This window comes from Sebastes umbrosus, chromosome 4, assembly GCF_015220745.1.
Source record: "Sebastes umbrosus isolate fSebUmb1 chromosome 4, fSebUmb1.pri, whole genome shotgun sequence".
NCBI lineage: Eukaryota > Metazoa > Chordata > Actinopteri > Perciformes > Sebastidae > Sebastes > Sebastes umbrosus.
This window is the reverse complement of record NC_051272.1, coordinates 24632560-24650518: the sequence shown is the minus strand read 5'-3', so window position 1 is coordinate 24650518 and position 17959 is coordinate 24632560. Positions and strand designations below refer to the sequence as shown.

At 44.4% G+C, this 17959-nt stretch overlaps 1 protein-coding gene across 1 annotated transcript in view; it reads right to left on the bottom strand.

Annotated features, from left to right (window-relative positions):
* Window positions 1–388: 388 nt before the first annotated feature.
* Window positions 389–17959, bottom strand: part of mrpl23 (mitochondrial ribosomal protein L23) — a 47816-nt gene continuing 30245 nt past the window's right edge. Inside the window, exon 5 of the mRNA XM_037767926.1 lies at window positions 389–1406. Within this exon, the coding sequence (XP_037623854.1) occupies window positions 1242–1406 (165 nt within the window). The 3' untranslated portion in view covers window positions 389–1241. The remainder of the gene's footprint in view (window positions 1407–17959) is intronic.

Below are 17959 nucleotides of genomic sequence, written 5' to 3'. Positions count from 1 at the left end.
AACAGGATCAATATTGACATTCTCCTTAGTGATAGCTGAGTTGGCTGGGTGAGGTCAGGGACTGGACCTTTATATTAGCCAGCCAGCATTAGTGGTCACGGCTGGGGGACACTTACTGTAACCTTGGCCTCTCAGCATAATGGAGGGTCTGAGCGAGCCCAGGAGAGGTCCCTCCCCTTTATGGGCCTTATTACCGTAAGAGAGCTCAGTCCTCAAGTGGCCCGATTCAAACACAGATCATTACTTTGTCAAAACAGCTACCAGACCACGTTGGCACATGCGCGGGCCAGCTTGTGTGGCGAACAGCGTCTCGAAGTGCCAGTTGTTGAGCGCAGCAGCCGTGGGAGATGAAGCGTAGGAGAACACAAGAAAAAAAAAGTAAGCAAAGCACTTTTTGGACAAGTGACCGTTTATTAGTTCTTGTTCCAGCAGCACTTACAATTAGACAGATTCACTGGCAAAGTCCTGCAAACACACACAAACACTGGGTACAATCTTCTCTCAAGAGTTATGGCAAGAGGTGCTACCACAAAATAATAAAACACTCCAGCAAATTCCACGTCGTTGCTTTGCTGAAACAACATCTCAATTGTTGTTTACCTAAAGTGGTCAATTAATCCAAGGCAAACTCATAAAAGAGGAAAGGATGTGGGTTGTCCAGGTAGTCGGATCCAACTGGCTGAGAGTCAGGGCTACTAGGGATGCCACGATATGCCGCTCCCCAGCGTGGCGGAGGAAGAGGAGCGCCGAGGAAAGGGACAAGGAGAAGGAAGGACAGCAGAGGAAACGCACAAGAAGGAAAAGGAGACTCGTGGGGAAAGAGGAGACAAAGACAGAGGAGGTGCAGAGGTACTGGTGCCAAAGAGGAGGGGTGAAAGGAGAAGGAGGTGGAACAGGACGGGTGGGAGGAGAAAGGAGAGGAGGTCATCTGAGGTGATGGAGATTCTGTACGGTGGGCTGGTTTCATGAAAGATGGAGCCAGGCCACTCTCCTCCTCCTGTGATTCTGTTCTGGCTCGGGGTTACTGGACCGAAGCCTCGCTAACTCACACACACACACCAAACACATGTCTCCAGTCACCCACACACATGCTCATTCTTCTTTACTACACACTTGTGAGTATTTCTTACAGAAATAGATGTGACATCACAACGGTCGCGCTGTAAATCAATACACGTTGCTCCCAACGAAACACCCTCGCCGCTCCATATGAGTGCAGAGTTCCCGGTCAGTGGGCTGTCTCAGAGTCCGAACCACTCGGTGACCCCTCCTCTCCTGGGGTCCAGTTTCTGTCTCTGCTTCTCGTCCTCCATGAACTTCTCCTGCATCTCTTCCACGGAGCCCTCCGACGGTTCCCGCTCTTTTTCTGGGAAGATGTCCGGGAAGTTGAACGTCTGGCCCTGGGCCTGGGATGAGAAGGCACAAAAAAAGAGAGCAAAATAAGCACCGTGTTTTTCTACCTAATAATAAGAGGAATTTTTCTAGTTAAAATCATTTCACAAACCATTTTTCAAATGTGCCTTTTCCTTAAAACCATTTCCTTTTCTCTGCAGAGAGGAGAAGTGAGATACTGATTTGGAATTCAGGACACTGTTTCTCTCTCTCTCTATACTCCTCTTCCAGTTACACAAACGCTCTCTTTCTCTCTGGCATTCAATTTCTCCAACTCCCACATTTAATCTCTCATCTCTCTCCATTTCTCTGGTCTTGATTTATTCAGAGGGAAAGGATGGTATCCATTATTTATTCCATACCAACCCATCTCTGGCCATGGCTAATGCATCACCGGCCCAACCGTAGTCTGTGTCAGGCTGCCGTGGAGCATAAGTACAGTACACACACATGTATGCCTGCACGCCCATGCACAAAAAAAATAACAGGTCAGTGGGTGCAGGCATGCACACATATCCATAGCCGATCCCTCTCGGCCTCTCCCATGGACACCTGGTAACAAGAATTCACTGTTATCACTCTCAACTGGAGCCAAATCACTGCTGTCCTTAAATGACTCGACTTCACATGAAGCCGGAATCGTCTTACATGTGTCATTTTGTATCGCTGTGTGTTCGGATTTGGAGCTAATCCTCGCTAATGTTCCCAAAGTGATTAATGATCGCTAACGTTGTAGTTCACACCAAGCAACAGCTTCCACTTCATAATGACAAACAGTGAAATGTCATAATGTGACTCATACACTTCCAGATTAATTTAAAGGGCCTGCCACTGTAAAATGAATTGCTTCCATGAACACAATTGTCAATCAACTATTCTGTTTAAATATGTGAAATATTTTGTTTGGGGTCAGTGTGTAGGCGTTAAGGAATGGTCTGGCTCTGATGTGAATGTTACTTTGTCTGTCTCCAACCCCCAAAATACCAAGAGAAACATGCATATAATTACCACATAGCATGGTTTAATTCCCAAAGGGGGAGATGACATGAAGCTCACACAGCCAGAGATACAGAATGGAGCTGGTCTTGTCTGCTCCAAAACGGGCTTGACTGGGACAACCTACAGTAGGAGACTTGGGTATCACTATGTACTGTTTAGACTTGTGCATGTATACATGTGTGTGATCAGGTGCATATTTACATGTGTTTTGTTATGTTATGTTATGTTGTGGCCATAATGGATACACGCTGGTTAGAGCTTTATAACACACAAGTTATGAGATGCTCCGTACTTCAAACATGACAGAAATGAGCCTGCACCAAATTTAGCTTATAGCTAAAGCTCATTGTTTTTCCTGTATAACCAAGTTTCGCAGACTTTTAAAAGCAATACAGTGTTTTAAAGATATTTTCTTTAGTTTTATGTCCTCGTGCATCCAAAATGTGTAGTGCTTGCTACTGCAGGAGGACACTGTTAATAGCAGAGGCTTCATGCGAAGCTGACTGCATGTAAAATGCTTCTGATAACAGAAAGTGAAGAGAAAAAAGGGGAGGAAATGCAAATGAGCTGAGTCCCTTAAATAAGTCAATTTAAAAAGGTACAGTGTGTGGGATCTGGCACCATCTTGTGGTGTGGTTGCAGATTGCAACCAACTGAGTACCCCTCCGCTCACTCCTCCTTTTCCAAGACTGCGGTGGTAACGTGAGCTGCCAAGTGCAAAACCGTGGTCACGTCGTTCGCCTCACTCAGAGGCCATCCTTACTGGGCTTGCCACGGTAGTCGGTGTTACCAGTGTTACACGGTGGTCGGGCACACACCGATTACATTACCTACCCACTGCTCCCACCGTCGTTTTGCTTTTTTTTACAGTAATAAAGCCCATTTAGTTCATTTCAGTATTAGCGCCGTGTTATCAATACATAGTCGGACGACAGACACTACAAACTGAAAGTGAATGTGTCTGCTCCATACAGACTCTCAGCTCAGAGTAGCAGGAGTCAGATTTCACACATGGGAAAACGAGAAAAGGTTGACAGACAAGACGATGGCGGAGGATTTGGTGTCAAAGCGAAAAGCAAAAGCGCCTATCGGGCAATATTTCGGATTCAAACCCAATGCTAAAAGGGAACCATAACGTTAATGAGGTAACCACTGTGAGGAGGACGGAGCGGTCGCAGCCGGTGTGCGCAGCAGACCAGTGCCGGGTGGAAACCTGCGGCCCCACAGCGAAAGCTGGACCGGAGAAGCCAGACACACAGCATTCCAACGGTAAAGATCAAAGTAAGCAGGCTACAGATGTTGAGCGTCATCTTTTCTTGTAAAATGTCCAGTGTAATCGGTAACATTGATGTTGTCACAAGTTTATTAACCGGTGGGAAAATGTCCTCACTGTCACATCTCTAATCCTAACCATAATAACACTACTTTAGGAGCAACGGACTCAGACGGAGGCGGTACCACGGTTTACAGCAGTTTCACAAGCGTGTTTGAGAACTACGGTGGCCTTCAGGTAACGTACAAACGTAAAAGTCTCTCTCTAGAGCCCGTGTTTGGTTTGTCCGTTCTGGGCTACTGTAGAAACATGGTGGTGCAACATGGCAGACTCTGTGAAAAGGACCTTCTCCCTATGTAGATATGAAGGGCTCATTCTAAGCTAACGAAAACACAACGATTCTCAGTTTCAGGTGATTATACACTAATGAAAATATAGTTATGAATATTATATTCCGTTTCTGTTAATAGATCCCCTGATATGTTACACATGGGTCCTTTAAGAAACTATAAACTGTAAAACTACAAAATCCTGTAAAAGGTATTTTTAATTCCAATTTCAATTCCAATGAGCCACTGTCTATTTTCTTTTTATTTGTTGGAGAGACCGCGGTCCGCCTTCCACCGGCATTTCTTACACTAATCCTAATTAGAGGTTTTCAGTGAAAAACAAGACACCCTGGTGGGAGAGACTGGCTGGGTCTTAGCCTACACAGATCCAGAGGTCACTGCATTAAGATATTAACCACAATCCAGTCTTTATGTGTGTGAACTACAATCGAGCCTGACATGTCCAATACTGGCATGACCAGGCATCTAACTACATCCAATCATCCAAAACACAACTATTATGGAAACTACTATTTTGAGTATGATACTCTACACAGAGCTGAATTCGTGTTACTCTCTAAAACCTGGCTATTTGAGTCTAAACTCTCTGATACCAGCTTTGAGGAGCAGCTGGAGCAAAACATGCACAACCTTCAATCAAAAGAAAAACCACCCTGTTCTTGTGTTCCTGTCTTGCGGCAACGCCTGTATTGCAAACTACAGGAGGTTTTTCTAGAGAGTGCAGCAATGTAGGAAGGAGAGACGGGAGTGCAGACCCAGTGAGGAGGAGAGGGCTTAGTCAGGCACAGGCAAAGGGCTGCCAAACACCAGAGAAGCACCTGGAAACCGACCGCCCTGCCAAGGCCCTCCGTGTCTCTCCACACTCGCACACACTGCCATCGAGGAACGCATAATCCAGAACACAAACACCGGACCACGCCAAGGGAAGTTTGCCGCAGGAGTAAGAGGAGGAGTGGGGGGGTGACGGAGGCGGCGGGGAGAAAGATGGGGGGTGGACGATGCAAGGACGTGACTGGGGAGGAGGAAGAGGAAAGTAGGGGGCGACTGAGGAAAGGGTCTACCACAGCACTATAAACACCAGTCCTAACAACGGGGGGAAACAATGGATCAGTGAGCCAAACAAGACTTCACCCAACGTGAACCAAACGTTGTCGCATGACAGTTCCCAGTTATACGACGCAGCGCTGGACACCTTGTGTATACACATGGCGAAGATTAATACCGGCCTCAGAGAGCGCGATTCACAAAAACAACAAAGCCCTGAGATTGAAATCAACAAAGCGTCGAGACTCGTTAAACAAGTCTTATTGTTGGCAGCAGGCCGCACCCTATGTGTGTGTGTGTGTGTGTGTGTCAAGCGTCTGCTGGACACATTTCCGCAGTGAGAGAAAGTGCTGGCAGAGAGCGTTTTTATTTTTGTTTGAAATATATACATCATACCACAGCAGAGGCAAAGCCCATGTCCCCTCGGTCCCCCGTGTGCTCCGAGCCAAAACGATCTTTTCTGTGTGTCTCTATTTGTGTGTGGGTGTGTGTGTGTGTGTGTGAGAGAGGGAGTGTGTATGAGTGCATGTTGAGTGATTTATGGTGAAAGCCAACGGCCTGGCCAAAAAGGACAAAAGTGGAGAAAGACAGTGAGGCATTATGTACCATTTCTGTTACCTAGTATGCTTCCTACACGACAAATTGCAGGAGTGGATATTTTCCCTCGCTCTGCCATCGTCTTCACCACGCTCCCAATTGAATCAAGCCGCCATCCAGGAATATTGAGACGAGGCCCCGCGCTGCTAGTGATGTAAACATACTCCTCTTACGCACATGAACAACCCATTACACCCACAGTTTCCCTCTCAATGGGAAAAGAAGGAGAAACACCGGAGGGGGGTTAAGAGGGGAAGGCAAATGTTGTCATTGACTCACTACCAACCCGTCTCACTTTCCCCCCATCTGTGTGTACTGTATGTGCATGTTTCCTTATTAAGCTCTAATTTAATGTTTTGCTCTGGCTCCAGGAAGTGTGTATTTACGGTGCCGGTCTGCGCTGTGTCATTTGGGGACCACTGTCGGACTTTTAACCAGTTGATTGGAGACATCTGTGAAATTAGGGACAACGATCGGTGTCCCCATATTGCTTTCACTGCAGTTATTCATAAAATGGTTTGTGTCTTTATTGGCTTATAGTTGGTGGAAGCCTTGTGGTGAAATGTCCCTAAATCAAACCTGCTTTTGTGTGTGTGTGTGTGTGTGTGTGTGTGCTCATGTGGATACAAGAGTCATACACAGTAATCCTGTTTGCAGCCCCAGAGGGAAGGAGGGAAAGAGGAGAGCGAAAAGAAAGAAGACCAGGCGAGAGATGGAAAGAGACACACAAAGGACAACTGTATTCTATCTGATTGACCTTTGCTTCTGATCTGTAACAAACTAAGCATGCAGTCGTAACTCAAAAACAGCCGTAGGTGGGGGGAGTCCTGGTGCGCGTTTGCGTGTGTAACAATTTCCCCTTAAGATGAAGAAAAAAATGTTGCAAGAATGGATGAATATGTGTCCGGCAACCTCGGAATGCATGTGAAATCAATACTGGGGAAAATGTGAAGAGGGGTGACTCTTTTATTATTCATGAGCTTAGATTTTAAGTATGAAATATGGAAGGTGCCGGTGCGCGGTGCCTTACGACCTGGAGCTGAATAGAACATTATGGCACACAGTCGGCAGCCGAGGACACAAAAGGCTGATTCAACCTGCTGCTCGGAGAGTTAAAAAACATACGGGACATAAGTGGACCGGACTGGACTGGACTGGGAAGCAGACAGCGCCGTGTGACAGATGAGATACACATCAGCATTTTAAATGCCTCCGAATGGGCTGCCGAGTAAGAACTTTGCCACAAATCTGAACATAAAAATAACAAAAGGAGGCTTTCCAAGATGATTACTCAACCCTATTGTAGAAGGTTTGACTTAATTTTCCAATATCCTCAATCCACAGGACAGCCTCCGTGGTATCCGATTTTATGTCCTCTGGAATGAAAAAACTTTGGAGCAACATTTTATTACTTTGAAGTCTGTTAAACAGCTGTAAACCTACTCTTGAGGTCAAATGGTGACTTCCATTCAGATAATCTGTACAACTTCAAAATTGAATCCATCAGAAAATAACATTCTAACAGCTCCTTTACGATCTGAGATCAGCCTTTCTTTTGTGTTCTCTCGCAACCTCGAGCACCTTAGAGTTATTGTGGAATGAAATAAGATGTGACTTGAGGGGCGGGGGCCAAGTACACTGACTTCTTGGATGACCACACTTGACCGAGGAGCTCTCAATAATGTGGTCACAGAGACTGACACGTCTTTAAGTGCACAGTCTGAAAATATGAAACTGAGACATTCACACCCGCCCTGAGAGATCGTCAGACAAACTACATATCCCTTTTATTGATGATGGACAATCCAGAAGGCATCAGAAGATAGAGCCATTCGCAAAAGCAGTCAATAAAAAAATCAACCAGATGTTGGCGGTGGCCGATAGAGTAAAAGGCCAAATCTGGACCGCACACTGAATACGGAGAGGTGTTGACGACGCGGTGAGAAATCTCATGAGGCTGCGGCTCATGCAGCTGCGGTGGCAGTGTGGTGGGGCGGTGGGGTAAACTGAGGCAAAGCTCAGAGACATCATGAATAGTACTGAGTGTGTGTTGTAGTGAAAAAGAGGTCGAGAGGTGTTCACATCGTGGTAGAATCTATTTTGACCGCACCATGGTAGGAGAACCTGGCAGACTACAGAAGGAGACACCACAGTGATGAGGTTACCAGGATTAGAGCTGAGGGTAACCCCCTGCTGAGTGTGTGGGATATACGTGTGTGTGTGTGTGTATAAACCCTATTTAACTAGGGAAATGTTGACTGTAGCATGCTCTTTTTCAGCAACTCGTGCAGTTGTACACATCGACACCTGGAGCTGCTGTGAGCTGCTGATTAAATGAGCCACCATTTTCCTACTGTTGGCCAGTAACCAGCTCCACTTGACCAGTAGGAGGAGATTACGCGCCTCGCCTCAAGGGCAGCTCAACTAGAGGGAGGAGCAATTACCACACAAACAGCCCTAACAGCCAGACTGCCGATTTTAAAGGTGTGATCACACCTTTGTGCGTCTGTTTTCTTTGGTCTCGACCACAGATGAAATTGTTGTTGCATTTTTCTTTTCGGTTCATTTAAGTTCACACTGCCCAATTACAAGTGAACCGGGGCTTGTAAACGAAAGTCAGATGGACTCACAAGTAGCTTGTTTATTGGACAGGGTTTTGGCAACCTGTCATCCTGCAAGATTATGGATTTTGGCAGCCGCGGCGCAAGGGGGAAAAAAACTAATTTTGTTCCTTTAGGTTTGACTACGCATTGTGAACTTGTCTACCCTTTTTGACATAATTTAGCATCTCTGGTCTTGATACCATATTAGAGGGAAATAGTTGAATACAGTGATCAGTACATGCTGTGGTTTGCCCTTGGTTCATTTTGTTATGCTTGCCTTTCCAAGTATGAGTAACTGCTGGCTATCAGATGTCAACAGCCGTCTCCTTGTACCCATAAAACAATGGACAAAATGTTCTTTATAGTTTTGGGGCTCTTTTAGTTAGTAGGGCTTGGACGATACACCTATCTCCTGATTCGATACTATAAAGATACTTGAGTGCTGATTCAATATGTATTGCGATTTTTAAGTATTGCAATTCTACAAGTACTGTGATCCGATATTATGATTTATGGATTTTTTTTTGTTAACTTTTTTAACACTAGACCATGGGGAAAAGTTGAATAATACACTTCTAGGGACTTTTACTTTGGAAAATATCTAAATTGATATACTGAAAATGTTTGATTTTCAGCATGTATGTTGTCAGAGATGTCCTTAAGTCAAATATATCAGTCATTGTCAGGAATTATTTATTACATTTTTTCCAGCAACCAAAAAAATCAAAGAATAAAGACATTTCCCTCACAAATTAGTGGCATTTTATTTTTAATTTATAAGGGACATGTAACATGTTTTATACTTCTGGTGAATATAATCCAATCAATATTATTTCCATATATGTATTTTGTATATACAGTTCCCTTTGTTAACACCTTATTTTGAAAACCAGACGTAGTCATACGTGTATACTTCCTCTAAATTCTCCAAGTCTGTCACTAGCTCTCACGTCAGCTCCGTTCTCTACATACATCCATGGTCAGCTCCATCGGGGCCATTTGAATGCATTTAACATAAATATCAGTATATGGGTGCTCTACAGTTGTAGCGTCGGCCAATTTGACCACTGAGATGAGAGTGACGGCTGGCTTGACCGCACGTTACCGCAATACGATAACGTTTCCTGTCTACGACAGAGTTAGCATGCAGCTTTAACCATCATGTCTAGCTCTGCTTTTCCTGGCAATATGTGAAACCCAAAGTGTTTCCATCCTTTACTGGATGTGTAGTGTTTACCACTTTGGATTTTTATGCATATCAGAACAGTGGGATCTGCATTTGCATTTATCACAGTCCCTGTAACATCCAACATCATAGCACAACTTTTAGTGCAATCTGAGCCACTGTGCCACAAATCTGTACATGGAAACTATTAATTAAAAATCAATTGTGTTCTTGAGAATCAATACAGTATCACAAAACATAATATCGCTATACTTAAGCGTATCCATATTTTTTTTACACGCCTACATTACACCCCAAGTTATAACAAACTGTACCTCAGTTCACTTGGACTTATACTGTTACTAGATGAACAAACCAACCAAGCTAAAAGTCGGAAGGGTGTTTTCACAGCCAGCTGAAGAGGTCTTCCCTGACCCGAGACAGTTTTTCCTCAAGAGTTAGGTAAGTTGGGTGAAGTGTGAAAGCTCAAACTCAGTGCAGTCTTATAAAGTGGTCTTGCGTCGTGTATACTAACAAACCCAGAGTAATGACTCCCCCTCTGAAAGGCTAAAAGACAGTGACCTGGATTTGCACTCAAGTATTTAGGCCAAATCTGCAAACGCCCTAAAAATCTACAGAAATCAACTGTGTCAGTCCACTCCGACACAGTCCAACTGTTGATCTTAGGTTAGATACCCACACATACAGAGAATCCTGTGCTCATATTGTTGATCTCTACAGTTTCATTGCCTAATATTGCATAATCTATGGGTGTTTTTTTTTTTATCTGCAATCACAGAGAAGAAATAGTCTGAGAAAACTGGGAGAGGCAGGAAAGACGGTGGAAGAGGGCAGAAGAGTAGAGATGATGACTAGTCTGATGACTGTAAACAGCTCCCGCTGCCAGGCCCCTGGGTGGGCCACACATTCACTCTCACTTTATCTCATTGACACACACGCACACACACGCGCACACACACACACGCACACACACTTACAATACTCTGCCCCGTTGCGCCTCCGTCCAGACCTCCTGGTGCAAACCATTCCAGGAACAGACAAGTGAGAGACGATGATGGAGATAGAGTGAGGAGAAGGGAGGGTGAAGGGGTGAAGAAAGTCAGTACCAAAAGATAGACAAAACTGGACCGTCGTTCTCTCGGGGAAGACAGTGAGGTGAGAATGATTCAATGGAGAATACAACGAAAAAGTGAGTTAAAAAGTCTGGTGAAGAAGTCAAATTGTTGACATGACATGAGAGCCTGAAAGGCATTTAGCAAAATAACAGCTGAGAGAGAGAGAGCAAATCATCTTTCTCTGTAAAAGACAGATAAGTGGCAGAGAGAGTAGACCACTAACCAATAGCATCCTGCTGTGGGTTCGTTCAGGGTCATGACCCCGGCCCTCCCTCCAATTACAATGACATCTCCTCCACAGCTCGACAACAGCCAAATAACTTGGTCAGCTTTGGCTTGCAGCAGTGTGTGTTTCTGTGTGTCTCCATGTCATTCATGTTAATGTCCTCTGGTCCACATGAGGGAGACAGACAATATTTTGGACAATGTTTTTTTTTGCATAGATGTTTTTCGTGCAAATGGGAAAATTAATTTCTTGCCGCGTGATTCTTGATTCAGCATGGATGCATAAAAAAATTGTCAACTCCAACGCCCCGGAGCTGACTTACTCACCCCGGCGGCTTCTTTTATGCTTTCATATACCGCCATGAGATTAGATTCTGTTGGCAAATGTTGGACACGCTGCTAATATATCTTTTTTTAGTTTAACCACATTTAATTAAGTAATCCTGACAAGAACACCATGTGCTCTGCCAAAACCGCACGTTTTATTATCCTAACTGACACAACCGTCACTCCTTGCTCCGGGAAGGAAGTTGCAATGTAATGATTATACTCCGATTTGGGTTAAAAATAAAGGCAAGTTAATGAGCATTTTTTATCACGATGTTTTTTTTTAGTGGGGCTAAACATACAGGGCAGCAATACACGTGTTGAAGCCAGTTGAGCGCTTTTAATGTGAAGTAGCAGTGGTAAGATGCTCCGTTTGCATTAACATTAACATAATACAACTCTGCTTCGTATAAAGATGTCAACAGTAAACAACAAGGCTGTTATCAATGAGACAACATTGCACTGGATTACATGAGTGCATTGTTTTCCTGTGATCCCTTCATGCTTAGGTAGGCAATCTGACGCCATCACGGGAATGGCGGACTCCGCCACTACCAATAAAAACTACTATCCAGAGAGATAATTACTAAAAGTAAATACATTGAATGGCTATTGCAGTAAAAATGCCAGCCATAAATAGTATCAAAACTTGGGTTTGATTTCATTGAATTTTAAGGATTGCAACTTTAAATAGTTTCAGTCACTGCTCTAGAAATGTACCAATGCATTTGTTTTTATCTTACAATATAATTACAATATAAAACACCATATGAGCGCAACCCTGAAATAATGAGGCTGCATGAACTCTTGTGTCCACTTTGAGCAAAGAAGTGAGTTACAGCCATACACATAGGAGTGAGAGCAATGAGGCATTAGTTCAAATGTTCTTTAAATATTTCTAAAAAAAGTTACTGCATTGGATTGGTATTTAGTATTAGCCAATACATTTTCCAAGTATCAAGTTTTTATCTGATTTGGTATTGGCAGTCAGAGAAAGTTGGATTGGTGCATCAGTGTGTGCTTCAATTCCTGAGTTCGTCTGACATTTTTAGATACAGATATTAACAATTACTCTATTGTTCATGTGGTCATACAGTGAGGAAAAAGTGCTTAGCTTCAGATGGAGTAAGATGCTCAGAGACTCGTATCTAATTGCGTGGAGATCCCCAGCCCTGGTGTGTACGTGCTTTGAGGGGACAAAGAGCAAGAGCAGGAGTCAGGCAGGTGGGCGAACACCGGCTCTGGTGTCAACTGAAAATACTTGAAGGTCTTTTTGCAGGGACCCTCTGACATAGCTACTAGCGCAAGGCGTCCAGTCATACATACGCACATACTTCTGCCCGGAGACAAACAGAGGGTGTGAGTGAGAAAGTGCGTGTGCGTGTGTGTGTGTGTGTGTGTGTGCGCGCGCGTGTGTGTGTGTGTGTGTGTGTGTGTGTTTGTGTGTGTGCGTGGTAGTTTTCATGTCTGGGCATGTCTGCTCCCAGTCTGCTACTGGAGACATTGGACCCTGGTAACAGAGCTCTCAGGAAAAGATCATCAGCATCTAAATACACACCCAGCCACCCACAAAGACGTTTACATCCATCTGGTCAACTGGACACTCGGAGGATAACAACAACAACAATAACAGCAACGGCCAAGAATAACACGACCAAATCTGTAATAACAAACGATGAATCACATCGCCTTCTGTCTTAGACGCCAAAACCTCTGTACCTTATAGTCACACCTAAACCTCGCCTGTCTCAACCACCCACCCCCATTACACACACATAAACAGCTGTTCACTATCATTATCCCCTCCATCTATGTCATTCAGCCCCCCCCTCCCCCCCTAGCCCCCACCATGTACCCCATTTCTCTCTGGCCAACACATGTAAACAACCCTCACATACCCTCCCCCCCCCCAATTTCAAGCATCTCCACCTACCCCGCCCCCTCTCGGCCCCAGACCCAACTATCTAGGCTACCAAACACAAACACTCTCACACACACACACACACACACAAACACACACACACACACACACACACAGTTAGACCCTTGCAAAAAATACACACACACACACACACACACACACTCACCCCTACATGCACATGCAACATAAACATCCAGGCATTGCCCCTGCCCCCCTCCCCGACTCCGAGGAATGCGGGGACCAGCTGGTGGAGAAAATAAAAAATGAAGAAGCATACCAAAACAGGAAATGCATCAGCAGGGGCCTATCAGAGGGCTTTATCAGGCCAGTGGCAGCCCCGCTGAGAACCTGGGTGGCGCCGCGTGGTGATTGGCTGATCAAAGTGGCAGCTGTGTCATTACGGTTCAGGAGGTCAGGGGTAATCAAGAGAGGTTACGAGCATGCACGCGTGCACGTGTGTTTTCACGTTGGAATGCGTGTGTGTGTGTGTGTGTGTGTGTGTGTGTGTTAGTTGCCGTGGCTATCTAAATAAAAGGGGAACCTGGAGGAAATGTGGGAGGAAATGAGGGTGATGAGAGGAGATGCTGCAGAGAGAGATAAAGTAAGGATCAATCGAAGACGACAAAGGGAAAGACGGAGAAAGAGATGAAGAGACAGAGAAAGAGAGAACAAGATCTCCAGATCTAACTGTGTATTCATACAGCTGAAGTGGGCTGGTCATTTGATGTGACACTAGATTTCTGTACTGGTCTGCTTTTTAGACATTTGTCCAATATATGTGCAGCACAGCCGTGTCATTAACGTTTGTATCATCTGAACTGAATCGGGCGTAAAGAGTCAAACGTGTGAGAAAAGAAAACAACAGAGAGCCTCGACTGGAGCCATTCAAAGAAAGGTTTGCGTGTGAGATTCCAAACCGGATGGTTAAGACCCTGCTCTGTTCTCTATAATTCATGCTCTCTCTCCACTGAGCTCTTATGAAACCTACACATACACTCTCACACAGTCACACACATAGACACACACAGGATTTTACTTAGGAGTGAATTTTCCAAATCAGGAGACACATAGGGAGATGGGGGGGCCTTTCAGCGAAGCTTGATTGCCAGGAAAAGCTTCTCCTTTTATTAGGCTCACCACCAGCACACGTGCACGTGTTTGTGTTCACACACACACACATTTATATGTACACACACTAATTAGTGTATCAGCCCATTCCTTCCTTCCGAAGATTTATACGCCTAGAATGCTGACAGATACATTCAAGTGAAAGTAGAGCTGCTTGACTCTGGCTAAAAAGGAGAATCATGATTTTCTCACTCGTGTTATAATTTTCTCTCCCAATTCCTAGTAAAAACATGTAATAAAAATGTTGCATCTGTAAGGTCCATAACAGCTCACTGGACATAGCGATGCACTGGATAAGACTCTAGTTTGTGCAATTAAGAGAGCAGAGATATTCTGTTGGATCTTTTGGCAAAGTTTACTTGGCCTTGATAGCTTCTTCCTTTTATATTTTGTGGTGATATTTAAAGTGACTGTATAAATATGTGGTGTTTCACTGTGGAGCACAACATTTATGTCAATGTGCAGTATGTGCTTTTGACCGTCAGCATCGTCTTACTATCCATAACAGTTAGAAATAACAGAATATGACTCTTTATCAAGCATTGGAGTTAGATAAATGTTCTTGGAATGGTTTTATGGATTTCAGAGTAATTTTGTTTTAATTTTTGCCTTTTTTTTTATTTTTATTTTTTTTAACCTTGTCTCTGCTGCACTGTCTCTCTTTTTTTTTTGTTGAATGTTTTTTGTTTCTGCCCTGCCCTGTACAAGGTGAGAGGTTGCCGTTAGTCACTGTTGGCTACGGGTTCAACTAAATGTAAGCTTACATTAAAAACAAAAAAAAGTTAATATATTTACATTTAGGTATGAAATAATTGTGGAAAATCACTTTTATTTGCTTTGTAAGACAATAGCACTGTGCTTTCTTCAAGCACTATCAATATGCAAATAAATAGGTAACACTAATCTGAGAAAATACAAAGGCCAGAAAGTTGTATTAATTAAAGGACTGACAATTTTCTTATATTGTTTTTCCTTAAAGATTCAGGTTGGAGGCCATGATATATATTAATAAAACACAACATCTAAGGGTACAAAATATGACCATCTTTTGACAGTGCAATGTGCTTCCTTTGAATTCACGGTCTTCTTGTGTTTGTTCATTTTGTCTAAATATTACTGTCCGGAGCAGTTTGTTAAAATGAACAAGACACTGCCAAGTTCTTTGAAGAAGGATAACAGGCTATTTTTTACATTGTAATTGTGTTTAACTAATAAGGAATAATATAAGGGGATGCCCTTCACTGTGAAAAGTATTCTAGGCTACTGAAAAGCAGCTTAGCATACAGGAGAAACATTGACATGTAAGAATAACAAGTGGTATGAATTGAAATTAGCAAATTTTCATATGATGAATCATTCAGCCATGTGAAAGAGAAAAAAATGAGACAGACACAGAGGAGGAGAAAGCACTGGGGGGGGGGAAAGTGGCAGAAGTTAAAAATGTTAATTGGCGTGATAAGCAAGGGTGAGGCAGCACAGGGAAGGGAAGGAAGCAGAGCGGCAGACAGACAGACAGGGCTGTGTGAGGAAAGCCTGAGTTAGCGTGACAAGGTGGAAAGGAGGAAGAGGGAGGGAAGGAGAGCAGGAGCCATCATGATCCAAATAGTTGAAAATAATAAAATTCCACACAGATAAGCAAGATTTCCCCCCTCGGACCTACCACCTGATTCAGCACCTCCAGCTCCAGAGAGCCAGGGCTTGGCTCAGAGCGGAGAACAGGAACGGGAGGAGGAGGAGGGGATCACGGTGGGTTTACACCCCCCTATCCTGTACCCCTCTCTACCACCACCGCCGCCAGATAGACACACAGTCATACACACACAACCCCAGAGGGTCTATTGTTAAGCAACCAGGAGTCAATAACAGATAGGAGATGAGAGGAGGCGAGAGAGAGAAACTGTGCAGCAAAACGTTGCCATCTAGTGTCAGTCAAACAGAGAGGAGAGCCAGACTTGGCCACAGCTTCCCTCTCATAATCACTCTCTATACAGCTGTTTCTCCCTCTCTCCCCCTTTTTCAGCTGTGTCACAACTCCTCCATGTTTGCCACTCAGTCTCTCCCTCTGTTTGTTTGTCTCTCTCTCTCTCTCTCTCTCCATTCTCTTTCACTTCCAGTGATGCCTTCCCTGCGGATCGAGCGGGGGTGGAGAAAGCAACAGAAAGAAACACGGGAAATGAGCAATTTGAATGAAGCTACCACTTATTCTACAACTGTTGGTCCAACCCCATATCTTGTTTTGTTCTGTGGTCGTCAGGTCGGGACATTGCTCCAGGGCACCGAGCTGAATCTGACTGGTGCAACTGGTTTGCTGCATTGCTGTCAGTGGCCAGGGCCCTGGAGAGAAAATCCTGACACCTACTTTTATGAAAACTTGGCCACCAGGCACATAAACCAGTTGTAAAGAGCCAGGCAGTGTTTGTATGTTTGTGAAAGAAGCTCTGCTTCCAATATGTGCAAATGTCCCCACAAGAATTTAAAATGTAAAAACAAAATGTTAGGGTTTAAGTTTGTTTATAACTTAAAGGGACGGTATGTCATTTTTTTTATTGCAAATGTGTGAACAGGTTGTAACCTAACCTAAAAATGAGACCTTCCGCGACTTTCTGTGTTTCCTCTATCAGCCTGTAGACTGCTTTTAATGTGAAGAATCTGGGCCGGTGTCCCAGCGGATGTGGCATCATGCGTGCTTGCGTGTTCCTACTCTCTTTAGAGCAGCTACAGGGGTAGCTAACGTTGGTTAGAAATGGAGTCCGCTTAATGCAAACAAACGACCAGCCCCCACCACAACTCAGACTCCAACACAAACTCCACAGAAGCACAAAAAACGCAAAGTTATATCTGGTGAAGCCCGTCTTGCAAAACCGGGATGTGACTGACGTCGGGGGAAAACTAGTGTTGTGTGAGCATGTGTGCACGTGGGAAGTGAGTGGTGAAGCAAGAGAGAGCGAGCTGCGGCGAAACGAGCGAGCAGCGGAGCGGGAGAGACTTAGTTTAGCTCTGAGAATATCAAGTGAATGTACAGAAATAAAGGATGCAGCTCCTCAAAACCAAAAGAGGTTTCCCGTGTCTTGTTTTCCTTGCTGCCGAGTGAATTGACGGGGCTCTGGAGCGAGTAACGTTACCGACTCTGACCCAGGAGACCAAAACTACGGTGTCTCCCCTGTGCCTTCTGACTGCGGTCGGGAGGCTGAAGCAGGAAAAGTTAACACTAGTATCAACATCAGCCGGGCCTTTGATTCATGAAGGGTTCTTCGTTTGGTAAGCTAACATTACTGCCAAACATGTGAAATATATAGTGATGTTGTGGTTTTAGCCGTCAATCAAGTTCAGTCTCGCGTGTGTCGCCTCACTGTTTTGACCGATTCTCGCTCGCGTCTACGTAGTGCGAGTACGACCTCTTAAAATGTATAAGAACACATGGCTGTGAGATAAGGAAAGGTAATAATACTTAAAACTGAATATATTAAGATAAGTGTAAATAGATCTAGGCCGTCTTTGGATGAGGAGAACTAGATCGTGACTACTATCAAAATAATGACATCATTGGTTTATGTGTAAACAAAACTAGCTGCACACTTCACGACAACTAAAGGTCGGCGTCGTGACAACACCTTGGACCATCTGTGTGCCTGCTCTCCCTTCTGCTGCAAAGTTTTCACTCATCGTCTACTTTCGCCCCGATGCAGAGTCTCCTCTGACTGTATGAAGAGAGCTTTTGTCTCCAGATAAACTCTGTTGAACGGGGCTCGTGTGGGATTTGTGCTGCCCCACCCCACAAAAGGATGGACTTACGACGATG